The sequence below is a fragment of the Condylura cristata genome, unplaced genomic scaffold (genome assembly GCF_000260355.1).
Source record: "Condylura cristata isolate star-nosed mole 26May11 unplaced genomic scaffold, ConCri1.0 scaffold00010, whole genome shotgun sequence".
NCBI classification, from domain to species: domain Eukaryota; kingdom Metazoa; phylum Chordata; class Mammalia; order Eulipotyphla; family Talpidae; genus Condylura; species Condylura cristata.
Window position 1 is genome coordinate 996,857 of NW_004567111.1, and position 12,633 is coordinate 1,009,489.

Sequence of the window (12,633 nt, forward strand, 5' to 3'; positions counted from 1 at the left end):
CTGCCGCGGTCAGTCCTGGCCCAGGAGCCCTCCCCTGCCCCGGCTGAATCCAGCAGGATGCTGGGACTTGCCTCTGCGTGCGCCGGCCGGCCGTGGCGTGGCTTAGGCTTGCATCTTCTGCGGGGAGGCAAGTAAATCCATGATGCATTTGCATCTTTTTGCTTAAAGCAGTGAGCACCAGATGACTACATTTTATCATTCGTGTTTCAAAGCCCAGCTGAGCCCATGGCTGTGACAGCAGCTGCCCGTAGCTGACCTCTTGCTTCCCTGCTGTAAGGTAGTGTCTTGTTGGGGTCAGCAGCACTCAGCCGCCGGCCGGCCGGCTCCAGGTGATTTGCTGGGCTGGTGGTGACAGAGCACAGGAGCCTGGAGGCAGAGGCTCCTGGAAACGGCATGGAGGGCTTCCGGGGGAGGCGGGGGGGCGCTGCCCTCAGAGGGGCCATGGGAGAGCTGGGTCACCTCTGCAGGGAGAGACGTTGGGCCGGGCCAGGGCACCGGCAGCAGGCTGAGACCCCCAGCGCCTCGCAGGCCGGGAGACACTCCAGGGGTGGGAAGGGGCAAAAGCTGATTCCTCACCCGCCCAGAGCAGCGCCGGCTGACAGGCGGGTTGCCCCGGAAAGGGAACGGGAGGTGAACACATGTTGAAATAGTTTAGGAGGTCCACACTGCCTTTGCTTGGCCTCTTCAGGAGCCCTCGGCGAGGACAAGCACCTGTAGTCTCTGCTCCCCGCTGAGCCCCACCGCCTGCCCCACGCACGCGCTCCCACACCCGCAGGGCTGGAGGGCGCGGGCTGGCACACCTGCTCGGACACGGGACAGACGCCTGCCCGCCCGGGTCAGCGACGGCGACGGCCTCCCAGTGGCCGCGGTCGCACTGCATGTGTGGGGTGCACCGCCCAGCGGGCACCTCGGGGCCAGGAGGGCGCTCACGGGCACCCGGCCCGGGCCGCTGGGAGGCGCCTGGCTCCCCGGGGCAGTGGCCCAGAGCGGGGCTGAGCTGGGGCGGGCGACCCCCGACGGACAGCGTTGCAGGGGCTCGGGGTCACCAGGGCCCGGTTCCAGTCCCGCAGCCCCGGCTCCGCCAGCATCCACCGAGGCCCTGGACCTTCCGCCCCGGCTCAGGACGCAGGTCGGCTGCGGCTCTGGCCCTCGGCGCAGGGCCAGCTCCAGACCGCCTGTGCCCGGCACCCTGCCAGCGGGCTCGGTGGGCGCCCCTGCGCCTCTGGGACGGACAGGAGCCGCCAGCGAGTCTTCGAAAATGCTCGATTTGTAAATGTCACCAGATTTCCAATGACACACTTGCGGCTGAGAAGTATTAATGCTTCATTGGGAATGCTGTTTATGTCCCATGGAGTCGCCATTAAAGTCCCTTAGGAAATGACATGGCAGAATGATACGCATCCTCATTAATTCTGCTCGTAGATGATTATTTGTTTTGACATGTGGCAGGATGATATATATGGGCTTTCTTAATGTCTGGAATTGACTTTTTCAAGTGACCTATTCCAGTAATTAGCCTGAGGCCTAATTTGCATAATAAAATCTCTTCTGTTAAGTGATCCAAAGATGGAGGTGTTGGGACCTCGGCCCGCCCTCCGCTCCCTGAAGAGTCCTAACGGCCTGGAGGCCACAGTGAGGCCTTTCCTGTCGCCCAGGGCTGCTTTGATTGTGTCTGACTTTTCCGAAGCCTGGAAGAGACCTGTTCCCAGCTGCAGCTTTTCCAGGGGCTCTGTCTTGGCGAAACCCCCCACCCAGCGTCCGGCAGCGTCTCCAGCTGTCTCTCGGCTCGTGCGGACGTGGCGCCTGACCTGCGATGTCCCCTTGGAGGCACAGGGAAGGGTGCTGCAGGCCGACCTGTCACAGCTCCGGCCCTGCAGAGCGGCCCCTCAGGGGTGCTGTCACGCCGCCCAACCTCCCCGAGTCAGAGACGAGGGAAACGTCCCCTGGGCCCCGGGGTCACCCGGGCCGGCCAGGCCCCGGCAGAGCACCCTCAGGCCCGGCACAGGCCCCAGGGGCCCCCTGGGGCCCGGACCCCTCTCACGGGAGGCCAAGACGTGGACTTGCAGAGAAGTCCAGAAGCCATCCTGTGTGGCGGCGGCCGGACGCGCCGTGGCGGCAGCGTGGGCCCCTCCTGCCCCGCGCCCCTGGGCGACGCGCTGGCCAGCAGGGCGGCCTCCTGCCCCGCACAGACGCTGCCGGCCGGCTGCACCGCCGCGGCTCCTTGGCTTGTTTCTGCGGGAGCCTGGGCAGTTGGGAGGCGGCAGCGCCCGCCTCGCTGTTGGTTCAGGCGTAGACTGCACTCGGCACCACGCACGGGATGCTGCACGCGGCAGGGCCCGGCTCGCTGCTCGGAGACCCGGCTCGGGCGGGCAGCTCCACGCCGGTGTTCTGGGTGGGGCGTGCGCGCTCACGTGTGTGTGCGTGCGCGCTCACGTGTGTGTGCGCGCTCACGTGTGTGTGCGTGCGTGCTTGCGCCTCCGTTGGCTTACGCTCCCTGCTTTCCTTTCCTTTCTGCTTTGGCTTCTGCTTTCTGGGGGGGGGGCAGTAGTGCTCCCCGAGACCCGTCCTCTCGCCCCAGCAGGCCATCTGCGTCCCCTGCCCCGCCATGGCCTTCCCACCCAGCGCCTCTTGGGGTGTGTGGCCTGGAAGAGGCTTGTTCCTGGCTCCCACGCTCCCCGCAGCGGGCGCACCCCCCCACTCCCAGCTTTCTGGGCGAGGGTTCCTTCCTGATTCCTGGCATGTAGCTGCAGAACTGAAGGGGTAAGACACTTTCGTGTGGGCTCTTTCACTGCAGAATGTTCCTTGGGCTCTCTGGCATCTGGGGGATACACCGCACCCCGGAGGCCTTGGGGTCCGACAGACCCGGGGTCCAGCTTGCCCCCTGGTCGCTGAGCTGGTGTCCGCCTCAGCGTCTCCATCAGTGAACTGGGGACAGGGACAGGGCCTGGCTGAGAGCTGTGGGGGGCGGGGGGCTCGTCTGGCGAGCGGGGCGGCCTGCCTGGCCCCATCTGCAGTCGGGGTCCCCTGGGGAGGAAGCTTGAGGCCAGCTTCTTTCCTGTGAGCGCAGGGGCTGGGAGATGGGCTTGTCAAGTATCATCTATTTGAAAACCATCCATAAAATGAAACTCCAGAGACTTTACAAGCTTCAATAATACCGCCTAACTTAATTACAAGATCTTCCCTCCTTGTCTTCTTTGAGTGTTACAAAAGTTCTTTTGTCCTTGGCTTCCCTCTGCAAGAAACCTGCATTTATGTATCTTTTTGTTGCTGGTGTTGTCTCGGCTTGCTGGCCAGAGGGTTGGGGGGGCTGGGCCCTGTCCCCACTGGCCATTTCCCGGTGCCAGGCTTCTCCTGGACAAAGGAAGCGCTGTGCTTGCAGTCCGCCAGGGTAAACTCGGGAAAGCCGCCTGGTCTGATACCAGCCTGGGGAGGGTGACCTCGCACCACCACCCAGTTTCTGGGCAGCCAGCTGTCAGCCCTCTCTGCCTGTGTGGAAGGACTTGCAGAGTGTGTGAGAGGCTGCGGCTGGCCCTGGGCACACTGGCAGTAAGACCTCAGCATCCCCGGGCACTGTGCTGAGGCCCGGAGCTGGGGTCTGATCGCGCCCTCTCTGGGGGCAGGTTGGTCCCAGGCTAGAGGGCTTGTGCAGTGGGGCCCTGTCCCTTCCGTGCGCACCCTCCCCAGGGACACTGAGCTTGCGTCAGCTGGACAGAGCTGGCCCCGACTCCCAAGGACACCCTGGAAAGAGAGTGGCTCCAGACCTCACATCCAAGATGGGACGAAGTCAGGGCAGAGGAATCTGCAGGAGAGGACTCCGGGCAGAGAGCTGCAGCGCGGGGAATCGTCGGACAGAAGAGCTCCTCACCTGGGCAGATGGGGGCAGCTCAGCCTTCCTTTGGCCAGGGCCCGCAGGGACGGACAGACAGGCGGACTGGCACAGGCCACTGTTAATGACGGGCTCACTGGAGGTGGCGGCCCATTAGGCTCGGCCCGAGGTGCCTGGCTGTGCCTTGCCGAAGTGGGCCTCGCCTGGGCATTGGCTCGCTGCACCCGAGGGGCCCCGCTGCCTGTGTGCAGTCAAACCAGGAGGTGAAGGAAACTGTTACTGGCGCAAACCCGTGGAAAGTTGCCCGGCAATCACAGCGCGCCAACACGTTCTGGGGCAGATGCGGACAGGCCCTCGGCGGGGGCGCTGGCTGTGGGTGGTCACAGCAGACAGCCCTGTCCTGCACACCGTCTGCAGGGCGCGGCGGCCCTGTCTCCTCCACAGCCATCCGCCCCGCTCTCAGCAACTATTAACACGGACTAGGATGCCCCCCGGAGCCGGACACTGCTCGGCTGGGTCCCTGCTGCCATCGCCCGCGCCAGCCAGAGGCCTGAGCCTCCCCCTGCCCCCAGCATGAAGGCTGCCTGTGAAGCTTTCCCTGCCAACCTTTGCTGTCTGGGCCATTCCCGCATCTCCACTAAGATACCGCAGTCAGGAAGACTAAGAAGTGGGGCAGACCACGGGCAGGTGCTAGGAGCCATTCAGGCTAGCCCATGTGTCTTCGTGGCGCAGGCTGGTCTTCAGCGGTGGCCACGCTTGGACCAGGAAGTCTCCTTGTTAAAATCGGAATGCTTCTGAAGGCAGTACAGCCATAGAGAACTGTGTTTTTCGACCGCCTGGATCGTGCTCGGGCCTTCCCTGTCGAGTGGCGCCCTGAGACACGCTTGGAACTCCTGTGGGCTTGGCCGGGTTCAGGGCCTCCTGTCGTGTGGAAAGGGCGTTTATCCTTCTACCTCGCCGAGCAGGTTCCCGGCGCTTCCCTGCGTGAATCATCCCAGCAGTGAGACAAACTCCCTGAAAGCAGATGAAAGCATCTTTATGAAATAGGACTGAAATCTTTTCATCTAATGAGAGGTTCACCTGCATAAATCACCATAACTTCTAGCACTAAATCTAAGGCGTTGATCGGCATGCTGTCCCTCAACAGAACTCATGAAAAATCAAGACACCAAGGTGTTGGACGCACTATTTTGGGGAGGAAAAGAGTAAACCTCTCAACAGCTGCTCTCACTGCAACTTACTTCCAGCATGGTGTCGTGCATGCCTGGGTAGAGCCGAAGGGCTCCATGGACGGGGTACCCCGCCGTGCACTTACCCCCTGCACCTCAGCACCGCTCCCCACCTGGCATTTTTGCTCCGGTTCAGTTGAACCAGCCACTTGCGGGTGTCTGTCAGCGGTAACAGGCCCTTGGCGTCTCGGGCGCTACCTGGCCGGTGTCCGCCTCCGGGCCTGAGTCACGGGTGTGCCTGGGCTCCAGGAGCAGCGCCGAGGTCCGGCTCTCCCTCGCTCCCTGGGGCCACCTCCTGCAGTGGGTCGGCCTCCCGCGGCCTCGTGCGAGGTAACCTCAGCGCTCTGCTGACACGTCAGACTCGGCTCTACAGAGCGTCCTGCCCGCTCCTCGGAGAGAGGACTAGCGGGCGGCAGGGAAGCCATGACACCGGCAGCGGCTGCCCGGCCTCGAGAGCGTTGCACTTCTTCCTGGAAACTCTTATTTCCGGGCTGGCCCCAGACGAGTCTCCGCGCGTGACGGGCGTGTGGCGCGAGGGACTGCAGTGACGCCGTCCGGTCCGGGACGTCCGCTCACATGCCACGCCTGGGACCTCTCCTCAGGCTGCAGCGCCACCCGCAGGAGGGAAGGTCTCCACGGTGACGCCGCTTCGAGTTCGTTTTTCTGAAATCATTGTCGCACCGAAAAACACGTTAATTTGGGTTGTGCGGAGAAACGGAGGCTGAGCCAGAGACCCCGACTGCGGGATTTACTGCTCGCAACATTTAAGACGCAGCCAGGGGCCTCTGCCTTCGTGGGTTTGTAGCTGACGTAACGTTGGCTTCCAGCACGGTGGTATGTGGGCTGGGGTTCACCCAGAGCTTCGCCCCTCTGCCGATGTAGGGGACCGTACCACACCCCCAGCAGAGCCGTGCAGGCCTCCGCCACGGCCACGGCCCTGGACTTCTCCGAGTGACTCTCGCTGCCCGGCCTGAGCCGTGTTTCTTGCTGGACACTCGGCCTTGCTCAGAACCGGACAGTCGCCGGCGTCCTGCCCCACGCGGCGACGAGGCTCATCCTGTCCAGTGCCCTGCCGGCAGCGTGAGACTAAAAGGAAGGAGAAGCCACTCGCGGAGGTGTCCTCCTTCGGGAGCCATCGCCTTTGTGTTTCTGTCTTCTCGCGGAGGCCAGTGCAGGAGGCGCTGGTGAGGCTGTACCGAGACCAGGCGTGGGGGGTGCCCGTTGGCTTGAAGTCACGCGGAGCTGCAGCTGACCGATGCCAGGCAAGAACAGGAAGGTCCGTGTCCGTCTTCTTCGCAGCGAGCCCACTGAGAAAAGCACCCTAAAGAGAAGAAATTAGGAGCGGCGGATTTTTCTTCTTTTTGGCCTTCTGATGCCAGGCGAATGTTTCTGCTGCCAGCATTTGTGTTCACTGAAGGAGAAGGCGTACCTGTGCGCTCTCATGCACAGGGTCTTTCTCCTTAGTTAGTATTGGAAAAGACAATGGTGACAGCCCGTGCCGACCTCCGGCGAGTTTTGCTTCGCCCCTGTTTCGCTTCGGCGTGCGAGCGCATTCGATGGCCCTCGCCGGCTCGGCACCTCCGGTGCGTCCGCAAGAAGCACCTGCGGTGTTCCCGGTCTCCGTGGCTTTCCGCTAGCCGGATCTGCCTCTACTCCTGGACACTCAGGGTGGCCTCCCGGAGGCCGGAGCAGCGGCGAATGTGTGCGCCTGATCTGCGTGGTGTGGGTTCACGGTCCACGTGTGCACGCGATCGTGGGTCTTCCAGTTCCTTGACCCTCTGGATTCTTCCACAGCCTCTGTTGAGTCTGTGGAGACTGACTTGTTGAGAGCCGGGCCGAGAGATCACGGAGAGGCCGTCACATCCACGGTGGAAAGAACAGTGTGGAGAGGTGGGAACGGGGAAGAATTTTCACAAAACGCTGCTTGTTTCGAGTTCGAATGAGAAAGCCGGTGGCACATCGGCTGTGTCTGCGTGAGGCTCTCGCTCTCTCGCTGGCCGGGGCTCTCCCGGACCTCTGCTGCAGGGGGCCCCCACCCCACCCCACCTCTGTACCAGAAGCCCCCATTTAAGGCCGCTTGCTGTGGCCTGGTCATCTTCCCTGTCCTGCCCTAACGTCCCTCCTAGCGGTGGTGTTACCACGTGGGAGTGTCTGGGCTGCCTCCGTCTAAGCTAATCTCGCTCTGAGTGGGGCCCGGGGGTACCCAGATCCACCTGGGGGGTCATTCTGATGAGCACATCTTCACCTCCCAGGGTGCGAGGCAGAAATGATCCAGTGAAAGTGTGTCAAGATGCGGGAGCCCCTCCTCTCCATGGCATTTTTTATCCCCTAAAAAGCACAGCCGGAAACTGGCTCTCCACTTGGCCTTTTTCTGTGAAGTCCCCCGTGAAGTGCAGGGCACTGCTCCCAGCGAGGCGGACTGACGACGGGGGGTGCCCACACGCAGGTGACCCCAGCTGTCTGCTGGGGACCGAGAGGCCGTGGGCCCAGGTGTCCACCAGGTGGTGATTTCAGTCTGCTCCTGCGGCAGCTAGGCCCCTGGCCGGGAAGCTTTGAAAAGGAGGCTATCAGTGTCCATGTATCACGCCGGTGTTCTAACCAGTAAAGAAATTCCCCCAGTCTTTTTAACTTTATAAGGTCTATTCCCCCGTGGGCTATGCAGAAAATGTCCAGGTACCAGATGCTTAGGTGTGGCAATGCTATTTTTTTTTTTTTCAATTTGGTCTTCAAAAGATTACGTGCAGTTATGTACACCTGATAATCTGTGGTGGGGAAGGCGCTGGACTGGCCTGGAAGGAGGGTGATACAAAGGACACCTAAATTTAAGGAGATGATTTATTTCTGCTCTTTCTCGAGTTAAAAATTCCCAATATATTCAAATCAGCAATAAAAATAACTGCAAAGCTGTCTCCAGAAAGGAAAATAGATTTTATTCTCTAGCATTAGAATGCCTTCTTGGTTTTCAAAGTCAGCAGCTGAGCCTTTAAGAGCTTCCTGGGAGCTGGCTGTGGTGGTCGAAATTAGAATATTAATCTTCTGGTTGAATTTCTGGGTTCACTGCCCACAATGAGGCCTGGTCTGGCACTGGACACCTTAGCGGTGCCATGGCTCAAAGTGGGGGCAGGAGCGTCCCAGGAATCCGAATCTGCCCAAGTTAGTTTTCAAGTCACGTGGCATTGTTGTGTATTACATTGGCTCTAGAGTTTACCCTCTGAAGTTTCAGTGGTGCCAACATCTTGACATGGGGTTCCCTGTGACAGCTGAGATCTGCTTACTTGGGCAACCCCCCCCCCCACAGGGGACCCCCCTACCTCCATTTTAAAGTTTGGCCTGGGCCCGCCACCTTCCACTTCCCCCAAACCAGCAGGCCTGAGGCTGCAAGACTGGCTTGTTCCCCGCCACTCCAGGGCTTTGATGGCCGCTCCCTCCCACCCACCCCACCCCAGGAATAAAAAGTGTCCGCTGCTGAAGATGCAAAGCAGCCTCATGCTCTCTACACAGCTTGCCTGGGCGTGGAGAGTCTGCAGCTGGTAAACTCCAGGGGTGGTTTATGTGAGCTCCTTTAGAGCTTGCATTGGACAGGTGTTGGTGCACCTGGGGGCCGGCCCTGCCTACGGCTCTGATGTTCAGAAAAGGCATAGACCTCCAGATGGAAGCAGAGCTTGCCCGAGCGTCTGAGACACCCCCCCCCTCCAGGCATGGGCTGGGGTGGAGCGTCCTGGTGAGGCTTTGCACAGACACAGCTTCAGACTCTGCTCTGCCTGACACTTTCCACCCAGCCTCCTCTTCCCCTTCCAGGAACTCCACTTTGATAGGTTTTCTTGTGATGTGAATCTTTGACCCTTTTTCTTCTCTCAGAATTAAAACAAACAGGTCTACAGGCCCTCCCTGGGGGCGCAGCGGGTTAAAGCGCAGCACTGAGAAGCATGAGGAGTTCGCTCCCCGCCCCACAGGTGACCCACATGGCGCGGCAGACCTCTCCTGACCCGCCCGCTGCTCCCCTCAGCAGTGGACTTTGTCCATCTGCCTGTTCTGCTCCCCGCTCTGCCTCTGGCGAAGCCTCTCACTGAATCCTCTTACTGCTCCTGCACCCCTGGCCTGTACTCTGGCTCTGTAGGCGTAAATAAATAAATCTTTAAAAAAAACCCAAACAGATCTATAGCCCCCGCCGCCCGCCTGTGCCCTTCAGGTGTGTGTGTGTGTGTGCGTGTGTGTGTGTGTGTGTGTGTGTGTCATCTGTCAGCGCAGGGCAAGCTTTGAGCGCGGGTGGGTGATTCAGCTTGGACTCTGGTACGCGCCTGCCTCCTGGTGCGTTCGTGTGTATCTGGATCGGAAAATACTGAGATTCTGCTTTAAGTAAACCGAAACTTCGACGGCCAGGCAAATAAAGACGTGCTTTCCCTCTTTTCTCCATGAGAACATATCCTAACTTTTGAGAAAGAACGTACGATAAAACTTGAACCATTAAGTGAGAACCATAGAGCTGGATCTGAGCTTAGCCAGAAACAGGGCTGCCCACGGCCCCACATGCAAAAGGCAGCCCGGTGGGGTCGAATTGAGGAGGGAGAAGGGACAGAGGAGGGTGAAGAAGTGGGCTGAACGGTGGCTTGAAGATTTACAGAAAACATGTGAAGCTTCTGGCATGTGAATTTCCACATACTTCCTCAAAAGTCTTCCAAGAGATTCAGTCTACTTCTTACTTAGGAAAAACAAAACACACACTGTGGCCACTGTTGCCCAGTTTCCCAGGGGTCCAGTGTGCGCAGTAGCGAAGAGGGAGACGGCACTGGGGGTCTGAGCCCGGGAGGAGCACCGGCGACTCAGGTGGGCGGCGGAAGGAGGTGGGGGGACCCAGGACTCAGGCCTGCCCCCGCGCCCGCCCGGCCCGGACGCCCGGCTTTTGCCGACCCGCCGCTGGGCAAACGCGCCACCCAGCCCCAGATTTCCCTTGGGACTTCTTTAGGCCCGAAGCCCGTCCCCTTTGCGGACCCCCTGTAAGGACGGCGTGAGGAGGCCGGCGTGATAAACAGGGCTCTCGCTGCGGAAATGTGTGTGAGAGGTGTTTCTGTTCCTTGTGCCTTGAACTTCAGAGGAATGAGAATGTCAAGCCTCCCTCCTCTTCTTCTCTGGAACTTGACCTGCAATTTAAATCCTTCTCCTCTGCAAAGAAGTACCGGGGAACCTATCCTTTTACAGCTTTAGTTACCAAGCCATTCAGAGAACTCGGTGTCCTGAAGAGGCAGAACAATGCCCCGTTTTAGGGAGAGGAGGGCAGGCTGTTGCAGGGAGATCTGGAGAGGGCGAGATGTTCTGTCCTCCTCCTCCAGTGGGGAGGGGAAGCTGAGAGCCAGCGGGCTCTCACCTCCCCCGCCCCCGTGCGGGCCCACGGGCGCCCCTCTGTCTGACCACACGCTCCCCGCACAGGTGTCTGGGGAGGGGCTGGGCCAGGCCCGCCTCGGTAGCCCCAACAGAGACCTGCACCCCCCTCCCCTGCTGGGGCAGAAATGATGCTGGGAAAGAATCATCGGGGTGTGGGAGTGTTTACAGGACTTGGATGCCTGACAGACAGGGCGCATCGGGCTGATTGTTCTGGAAGCAGGAAATGTGCATTACAGGAAGCAGGTGCTGTGTGGTGATTGCCCCGCTCCCAGAGACTGTGCTGACCGCGCTGCTCGCTGCAGCCCGACCCGGAACAGCCCGGGGCCCTGGGCAAGACGCTGCCCCGCCCCACCCCACCCCACCCCGGAGACTAAGACGGGGTGGCCGAGGCCGAGGCAGGCGGGCTCCGGCGGCCGGTGGGGCCATCTTTCTTTCTTTCTTTTTGTTTTAATTTCTGACGTTCAGCATCCCATACTTTCAGAAAACGTGTGACTAAGACCGAGTTATTATTTTCCCAGTTGTTTTCAGACATTTCATGTTCATGTAACCTTGGCTTGTTGAGTTCCTGATTTTTCTTTATTTTTTTGTTTTGTCCATTTTATTTTTAATCAGCTACATCAAATGGGTCTTTGGAGGGCCTGGATAACCAGGAGGGAGGGGTGTGCCAGACAAGAGCCATGAAGATCCTCATGAAAGTTGGACAAGGTAAAGACCTGCTCCTCATTCCGCCCGCCAGCGGGCGGGCCCCGGCCGCGCTCCGCTCCAGTCTCACGCTCACTCGCTCGCTCGCTCCGCACCTGGCGCCTTCACTAGCCACAGGCCCCACTAAGTCAGGCCAGCCGGGTGTGCGGAGGGGTTGCCACATACGTAGCGACCTATTTGTATGTATTCTTCTCCTCATTAAAGGCAAAGCACCTCTTTGGCTCCCATTAGTATATCCAGACGAGAATGAAGTTTTGACAGTTTTGCTCACTTCTGCATCTTGACCACAGAAGACTTGGCTTATTGAGCTTTTCCCAGACAGGTGACCTGCTGTCCAGAAAGCAGCTTTCTTCTCCTTAGAGTCGAACTGTCATCTCAGGGCCCAAGCCGTGGAGGCGTCCCGTAGCTTCCACTCGTGGCCTCGCGTTGTGCAGCTCTGAGAGAACTAGCATGATGGCTTTGTGTGGAAAGGAGCACTCGGGTCTCCAGCTCGCAGCCCTCTGCTCAGGCATCTCAGGCTCGTTGCTATGCAAGCCTTGAGAGGTGTCTCCTGCTGCTAACTAGAGCCGCCCTCCTGTGCCCTAATAACCCAGGTTTTTTTGTGTAGATGCGACCTCCAGTTCGGCTGGGTCAGCCAGGCATAAAGACCCAACCAGACGCCCGGAGCTAGAAGCTGGTACAAATGGAAGAAGTTCAACCACAAGCCCCTTTGTCAAGCCAAATCCAGGTAAGGCGCGGGGCCCTGTGCGCTTCGGCTCTGCTTATCGATTGGGGGGGTGGGGGGTGGGGGGCAGAACGGGGGCGGGCTTGTGGTCCCGACATCGGGCCACTCTGCTCTTGGACGTGAGAGCCACTCAGTGTGAGCACACGGGAGCGGCCGCAGCGTCTGAGCACCACGGCCAGGCCGCCGGCGCCCCATGCCCAGTGCAGGCGGGTCTGCTCTGCGCCTTCCCTGCGGGCACGGACCCCTTCGGATGAGATTTTCAAAGTTGCACGATCCCTTTTGCCCGGGTGTTTTCCACTGCACTTTGCCCTCCATCTTCAGTGTCCAATAACCCACGCGGTGGTCGCTGGCCGACCGAGCCTGCCGCAGCAGAGACAGCCGTCCACCGCCGGGCTGCGCTGCCTGGCACCTGGGCCCGGCTGGCCCTGCAGTCCCGGAGTGGCTCGGGGGGCGCGGAGGGCCTGCGGGGACGTGGTCTATGTGGGGTCTGCGCCCCCAGGCCTCCAGGAGGGGCCCTCATTTCTAACTTCCAGTGACGGGACATGTCAGATGCTTGTGACAAAGCGATAACCGGATCGTAGAATGTTGCGGGCAGTTTCTAAGTGCGTAGCCCCGGGTTGGCCGTCTCTGCAGCCTCCCAGGTGTATTTTAGTGCAAATCAAATAACACAAGGAGCCGGGCCGGCCCTTCCCAGCGGCCCGCAGGCCCTGTCTGGGAGCAGGCAGGGGCTGTCCAGCTCCTGAGGGCCACCGACCGGAGCAGCTGGGCTGACG

The 12,633-nt window shown here is 60.3% G+C and overlaps 1 protein-coding gene across 1 annotated transcript in view; it reads left to right on the top strand.

Moving 5' to 3' along the window:
• Positions 1-12,633, top strand: part of EFNB2 (ephrin-B2) — a 49,998-nt gene that overhangs the window by 25,544 nt on the left and 11,821 nt on the right. Inside the window, exons 3-4 of the mRNA XM_004680276.1 lie at positions 11,047-11,139; positions 11,744-11,863. Of these exons, the coding sequence (XP_004680333.1) occupies positions 11,047-11,139; positions 11,744-11,863 (213 nt within the window). The remainder of the gene's footprint in view (positions 1-11,046; positions 11,140-11,743; positions 11,864-12,633) is intronic.